This window comes from Bison bison, unplaced genomic scaffold (genome assembly GCF_000754665.1).
Source record: "Bison bison bison isolate TAMUID 2011002044 unplaced genomic scaffold, Bison_UMD1.0 scf7180017864371, whole genome shotgun sequence".
Classification (NCBI taxonomy): domain Eukaryota; kingdom Metazoa; phylum Chordata; class Mammalia; order Artiodactyla; family Bovidae; genus Bison; species Bison bison.
Window position 1 is genome coordinate 14424508 of NW_011494943.1, and position 8086 is coordinate 14432593.

At 41.2% G+C, this 8086-nt stretch overlaps 1 protein-coding gene across 2 annotated transcripts in view; it reads right to left on the reverse strand.

The window, feature by feature from the left end:
- CEP95 (centrosomal protein 95kDa) overlaps window positions 1–8086 on the reverse strand; it is a 36997-nt gene that overhangs the window by 16913 nt on the left and 11998 nt on the right. For both annotated transcript variants that reach the window (XR_826752.1, XM_010856406.1), the window contains exon 6: window positions 7947–8062. Coding sequence is in view for 1 of the 2 variants with exons in the window: in XM_010856406.1 (XP_010854708.1) it covers window positions 7947–8062 (116 nt within the window). In the remaining variant the exon portion in view is untranslated. The remainder of the gene's footprint in view (window positions 1–7946; window positions 8063–8086) is intronic.

Genomic DNA, 8086 nt, shown 5'->3' on the forward strand with positions numbered 1-8086 from the left:
ACTAAGCCAGGATATGGCTTTACCCACCAACCAGCAGGAAACAGCTCTGCAGCCTTCAAGAGTGACTCCATCCACCACTGAGCCAGCACTAGCCCTGGGGGTCTCTGAGGTTACACAGTTAGCCACCTTCTGACCAGCCAACCAGCAGCTGCACAAGGCAAGGCCTGGCAACCAACTGGACCAAGGGCTAATCAAGCGTACCGAATAGCCCACCACAACCGAAGGCCCCACGCAGTCCTCATAGGGACAACTGCTAGAGCATACAGCTCAGGTGACGAGAGGGGGACATGTTGCTGGGATGCATAAGGCATTTCCAACAAAAAGCCACTTCTCTAGTAGGGAAACATAATCAACATACCAGATACACAAAAATAAAAATAGCAACTTAGGCAAAATGCGGTGACAGAAGAACACGTTCCAGACAAAGCAACAAGGTGAGACTTCAGAAGGACCAAGTGAAGCGGAGACAGACGTCTACCAGAGAAGGAGTTCAGGGTAGTGATCGTATAAGATGATCAAAGAACTCGAGCGAACAACGGCTGCACAGAATGAGAAGCCAAAGTTTTTAACAAAGAGAAACTAAAGAGAAAAACAGAAATGAAGAATACAATAACTGAAATGAAAAATACACTAAAAGGAATTAAAAATAGACTAAATGATATAGAGGAATGGATCAGCCAGCTAGAAGAGAGCAGTGGAAATCAGTGACACTGAATGAATTTTTGAAAATGATAAGAAATGACAACATTTTAATAGATTTCTAGCACAGTATCATGTGCACTAACAGTCCCATTGTACAGGTTCCAGGAGAAGAGAGAGAAAAAGGAGCTGGTAACATATTTTAGGACATAATAACTGAAAACTTCCCTCACCTGGGAAAGGAACAGATATCCAAGTCCAGGAAGTGCAGGAAGTCCCACATTACAAGACAACTCTAGTTCTAAGGGTAAAAATTAAAAACTGCTCTTGTTACTAAAAGCAATGAGGGAGAAGAAACAAGAGGATTCCCTCAAGGCTATGTGCTGACTTCTCAGGAGAAACTCTGCAGGCCAGAGGGGAGTCACAGGCTATATTTAAAGTGATGAAAGGGAAAAACCTACAACCAGGAATACTCTACCCAGAAAGACTCTCATTCAGATTTGATAGCGAGATCAAAAGCCTTACAGACAAGCAAAAACTAAGAGTTCAACATCACCAAACCAGTTTTACAACAAATGTTAAAGGACCTTCTGAATGAAAAACAAAGGCTATAAGTAGAAACATGAAAATTATGAAATGAAAATGTTCACTGGTACAGGCAACCATACAGAAAAGGTAGGAAATCACCCACACACAAAGCTAATAAGGTTAGAAGACAAAAGTAGCAAAATCATGAATATCCACAATAAGAAACTGTTGTTTAGCTGCCAAGTCATGTCTGACTCTTTTGTGACCCCATGGACTGTAGCCTGCCAGGCTCCTCTGTCCATGGAATTTCCCAGGTAAGAATACTGGACTGGGTTGCTATTTCCTTCTCCAGGGAGTCTTCCTAACCCAGGGGTTGAACCTGTATCTCCTGCACTGGCAGGCGGATTCTTTACCACTTAGCCAGCAGGGAAGCCCAGTTAAGGGATCCACAAAATAATTAGATATAAAATATAAAATCAAAAACAGTAATTGTGAGGGAAGGAAAGTACAAATGCAGGGCTGTTAAAAAGGGCTTGAAAGTGAGAGATCAGCAACTTAAAACAATCATGTATATATACAGATTGCAATTAATCTATGACAAGACAAAAAATACAATAAAGACTGTCTCTTCAATAAGTAGTGCTGGGAAAACTGGACAACTACATATTAATGAGTGAAACTAGAACATTTTCCCACACCATATACAAAAAATATACTCAAAATGGATTATAGGTCTAAATGTAAGACCAAATCCATAAAACTCCTAGAAGGAAATATAGGCAGAACACTTTTTGAAACAATCATACCAATACCTTTTTGGATCTATCTCCTAAAGCAAAGGAAACAAAACCAAAAATAAACAATTGAAAGTGAAACAAATGAGACCTAGTTAGACTTAAAAGCTCTGCGCAGCAAAGAAAACCATCACAAAAAGACAACCTTTAAAATTAGAAAACATCTGCTAATGACATGACTGACAAGGGGTTAATATCCAAAGTATAAAAACAGCTCTACAGCTCAACATCAAAAACACAAACCCCAATTTAAAAATGGGCAGAAAACCTGAACAGACATTTTCCCAAAGACATACAGACAGCCACAGGTAAATGAAGAGACTCTCAATACTGCTAATCAGAGAAATGCAAATTAAAACCACAATGAGATTATCACCTGGTCAGAATGGCTTATCAAAAAGACCACAGATAACAAATGTCAGTGGAGATGTGGAGAAAAGGGAACCCTTGCACACTGCTGGTGGGAATGTAAATTGGTGCAGCTACTGTGGAGAACAATGCAGCAGCTTTTCAAAAAGCTAAAAATAGAACTACCATACGACCCAGCACTTCCACATTTGCTATATATTCAAAATAAAAGAGAACACTAATTTGAAAAGACACGTGCACCCCAATGTCCACAGCAGCATTATTTCTAATCACCAAGATAAGGAAGCAACCTGTGTTCATTAACGGATGGATAGAAAAAACATGGTTTATGTACACACACGCTGGAATACTACTCAGTCATAAAAAAGAATGAAAATTTTGCTATTTACAACAATATGAATGGACTTTGAGGGTATTATGCTAAGTGAAATAAGTTAGAGAAAGACAAATGCTATATATGATATCACTTATATATGGAATCTACAAAATAAAAGTAGTGAATGTAACAGAAAGGAAATAAACTCACAGACACAGAGAATACACTAACGATTACTAGTGGAGAGAGGGACAAGACAGGGATGGGGGTTAAGAAGTACAAACTATTATGTATAAAATAAAGCAACAAGGATATACCATACAACACAGGAAATACAGCCAAATTGTATAACCACGTGTTTAGTCACTCAGCTGTGTCCTGACTTTGTGACCCCATGGACTGTAGCCCACCAGGCTCCTCTGTCTGTGGGATTCTCCAGGCAACAATACTGGAGTTGATTGCCATGCCCTCCTCCAGGGGATCTTCCCGGCCCAGGGATCAAGCCTGGGTCTCCCACATTGCAGGTGGATTCTTTACCATCTGGGCCACCAGGGAAGACCTATAAAAACTATAAATGGAGTATAAAATTTAAAAATTGTGAATCACGATGTTATACACCTAACACTTATATAATATTGTACGTTAACTGTATCTCAATTTTAAAAAGGCTTTAAGAAAAAATACTGTTGTTTACTTCAAAGCTGCTAACAGAGTAATCGTAAAAGTTCTCATTACGATAAAAAAAAATTGGTAAGTTTTAGGTAACGAATGTTAATTAGACATACAGACTTAAATTGAATAAAGTAGGGAAAACCACTAGACCATTCAGGTATGACCTAACTCAAATCTGTTATGATTATACAGTGGAAGTGACAAATAGATTCAAGAGATTAGATCTGATAAACAGAGTGCCTGAAGAACTATGGACAAAGGTTCATAACACTGTACAAGAGGCAGTGATCAAAACCATCCCCAAGAGAAAGAAATGCAAAAAGGCGTTTGAGGAGGCCTTACAAATAGCTGAGAAGAGAAGTGAAAGGCAAAGGAGAAAAGCAAAGATATATCCATCTGAATGCAGAGTTCCAAAGAACAGCTAGGAGAGATAAAAAAAACCCTTAGGTGAACAATGCAGAGAAATACAGGAAAACAACAGAATGGGAAAGACTAGAGATCTCTTCAAGAAAATTAGAGCTACCAAGAGAACATTTCATGGAAAGATGGGTACAATAAAGACAGAGACAGTATAGACCTAACAGAAGCAGAAGATATTTAAGAAGAGGTGACAAGAATACACAGAACTGTACAAAAAACGTCTTAATGACCCAGATAACCATGATGGTGTGATCACTCACCTAGAGTCAGATATCCTGGACTATGCAATCAAGTGGGCCTTAGGAAGCATTACAACAAACAAAGTTAGTGGAGGTGATGGAATTCCAGCTGAACTAATTCAAATCCTAAAAGATGATGTTGTTAAAGTGCTGCACTCAATATGCCAGCAAATTTGGAAAACTCAGAAGTGGGCACAGGACTGGAAAAGGTCAGTTTTTATTCCCATTCCAAAGAAGGGCAATGCAAAACAATGTTCAGACTACCACACAATTGCACTCATTTCACATGCTACCAAAGTAATGCTCAAAATCCTTCAAGCTAGGCTCAATTTTAGAAAAGGTTTAAAAATACTTTTTCTCCGTATGTGAATCAAGAACTTCCAGATGTCCATGTTGGATTTAGAAAAGGCAGAGGAACCAGAGATCAAACTGCCAACATCTGTTGGATCATAGAAAAAGGGAATTCCAGAAAAATACCTAGTTCTGCTTCACTGACTACGCTAAAGCCTTTGACTACGTGGATCACAACAAACTGTGGAAAATTCTTAATGAGATGGGAATACCAGACCACCTTACCTGCCTTCTGAGAAACCTGTATGCAGGTTAAGAAGCAACAGTTAGAACTGGACACGGAACAACAAACTGGTTCAAGACTGGGAAAGGAGTACGTCATACATCAAGTCTGTGTATTGTCACCCTGCTTATTTAACTTACATGCAGTGTACATCATGTGAAATGTCAGGCTGAATGAAGCTCAAGCTGGAATAAAGACTGCTAGGAGAAATAGCAACAACTTCAGATATGCAGATGACACCACCCTAATGGCAGAAAGCAAAGAAGAATAAAAGAGCCTCTTGATGAAGGTGAAAGAAGAGAGTGAAAAAGCTGGCTTAAAATTCAACATTCAAAAAACTAAGATCATGGCACTTGGTCCCATCACCTCATGGCAAACAGATGTGGAAAAAAATGGAAACAGTGACAGACTTTATTTTCTTGGGTTCCAAAATCACTGTGGACGGTGATTGCAGCCATGAAATTAAAAAACACTTGCTCCTTGGAAGAAAAATTATGACAAACCTAGAGAGTATATGACAAAGCAGAGACGTTACTTTGCTGACAAAGGTCCCTCTAATCAAAGCTATGGTTTTTCCAGGAGTCATGTATGGATGTGAGAATTGGTCCATTAAGAAGGCTGCGTGCCGAAAATTGATGCTTTCCAATTGTGGTGTTGGAGAAGACTCTTGTGAGTCCCTTGAACAGTAAGATCAAACCAGTCAAACCTAAAGGAAACCAACCCTGAATATTCATTGGAAGGACTGATGCTGAAGCTCCAATAAATTTGGCCACTTGATGCAAAGAACTGATTCACTGTAAAAGACCCTGATGCTGGGAAAGACTGAGGGCAGGAAAAGAAGGGGGAGACAGAGGACAAGATGGTTAGATGGGATCATTCATCAGTGGACATGAGTGTGAGCCAACTCGGGGAGATAGTGAAGGACAGGGAAGCCAGGCATGCTGCAGTCCATGGGGTCACAAAGAGTTTGACACGACTGAGTGACTGAACAACAAGATATACTGTGGTATTCTTTTTACAATATACACAAATAAAGAATCATATTGTACACCTGTATAATAATATATCAATTATACTGCAATAAAGATTTATAATCCTGGAATTAAAGTCTGAATTAGATGTCTAAGGATGTGTATGATGACATTTATCTGATGACTTAAATCCAATATAAAAGGAAGCTACCATATGATATCAAACCCAAACACCTCAGCCTCGCTTTTCTCTCAACCTTTTCTTTTTCCCTTGAATTGAGTTTCATCTGAATAGCTAAAATCTGAAAGCAAATAATTCACTTTTTATAGATACAGCCTTTCTACATGCACTGGCTATCACAGAATACCATTTCTAAAACCACCATCCCTTTCATCTGACTCTCTGCCTTGAAGAAACCTTCTTGCATTACCTACACTTGACTCTGGTATTCTGCTCCTCTGCCCACCTTAATGCCAAGTATAAGTCTATGGCCTACTGTCTGACCTCCCAGGCTCAGGCTCTTTGAACACAATTCCTTGGAAAGAAGAGTCTATTCTTTGGAATTAAGGGTACTGAAGCACAGAAGGATTTCAGAGATGGTTTTGTTGAATTCTCTAACTTCACACTGGAAGAAACAGGGGCTCAGAAAAGAGAAGGGACTTGTCCTAAGTCACACAGCCGGTACAGCGTCTGGAAGAGAATGTGGGACACTTGACTGCCATAATTTAATGTACTTCATTTAACTCTACCATTCCTGTTCTTCAACTCCAAAATATACTTAACTGTGGGCCTGATGTTTTCCTAATTTGGGGGATACTAAGACAAATATGATGGAGAAGGCAATGGCACCCCACTCCAGTACTCTTGCCTGGAAAATCCCATGGACGGAGGAGCCTGGTAGGCTGCAGTCCATGGGGTCGCTAAGAGTCCGGCACGACTGAGCAACTTCACTTTCACTTTTCCCTTTCATGCATTGGAGAAGGAAATGGCAACCCACTCCAGTGTTCTTGCCTGGAGAATCCCAGGGACGGGGGAGCCTGGTGGGCTTCCGTCTATGGGGTCGCACAGAGTCGGACACGACTGAAGTGACTTAGCAGTAGTAGCAAGACAAATATGAAAAATTTTATTACACATTTCACTTATTTGTCTTATTTACTGACTGCCCCACCAGTAGAGTATGCGTGCCGCGAGGGAAGGGAGTTGTGTGTGCGCCTGTTTAGTGCTGCGTCACCACTGCCTGGCACAGGGAAGGCACCGCACACACCCTGGCTGAGTGTATGAGGTGGCTGCTGCCCCCGCAACTCAGTTTACGTAACGTCAACCTCGAAAGTTATTGTGCAATGTTGAGAATGGTGTTAGTGAAATAAGGCAAGGAGACCCCATTGTGGGAATACAGAGCCTCAGAGGCCGGGCTTTGTACAGAGTGAGTCTTCCAGGGACAAAGAGGAAGAGTATTCCAACAAAAGAAACTATACGGTGTTCCCTGGTGGCCTAATGGTTAGGATTCTGTGCTTTCACTGCTGCAGCCCAGGTTCAAGCCCTGGTCAGGGAACTGAGATCCCTCAAGCTGTGCAGCACAGCCAAAAAAAAAAAAGAAACTTGTTTGGCCAAAAAGTCTGTTCGGGTTTTTCTGTACCATCTTATGTAAAACCCAAATGAATTTTTCAGCCAACTCAATATATGATGACAAAAAAAGAGCACGACAACCAAGATGAGCAGAACAGAAGTGGAATGGCTGGAGGACGGCGAGGTGAGAGGCTCAAAGCCGGCCTGTAGGTAAGCAGTAGACTGTCGGAAATGGGGCCTGAGCCTGGGAGAAAAACTGCCTCTGGATGTACGGACTTGGTTGAAACTATGAAAGAAATGAGTCACCCAGCTTGGAAAACTATACTTAGTGGGTATTCTGAATGTGACTAGACTGTTAAGCTGCATCTACGCTTTTCTTCCGAGGGTATCAAGTCCCACATGTGCATTCATGCATGCTAAGTCTCTTCAGTCATGTCCGATTCTTTGCAACCCTAGGGACTACAGCCCACCAGGCTCCTTTGTCCATGGTCTCCAGGCAAGAATACTGGAGAGGGTTGCTATGCCCTCCTCCAGGGGATCGTCCCGACCCAGGGATCGAACCTGCGTCTCCTGCATTGGCAGGCGGCTTCTTCACCACTACTGCCACTTGGGAAGCCCCACACATTACCTGACAAGCTTGCGTACGCCTTTTGCCCATGCACCTGGGACTCCCACTTGATCCATTTTGGACCACTGTTCATATTTAGTGGGTAATGGTGGCATTCTGGAATTTCAATTCTGATATCCAGTTAGGGCTCTCTATTCTTCTCAACTTTTAAAAACTTCCAGGTATAACTATTTACATTTTCATACCTGTATGCTGAATAATAACTGATATTTAAAGTTTAATTACTCACCATTACTTCTTAGAGAAAAGGTGTGTGCTGTGTCTCCAAGTCTAATTATTTCACCAGTGGATTCTGCTTCATCTCCATCCCAAGAGGAGCCCAATGCCCCAGACGATAAGGAACACCTGAAAGAGTTTCCTCACTCACTC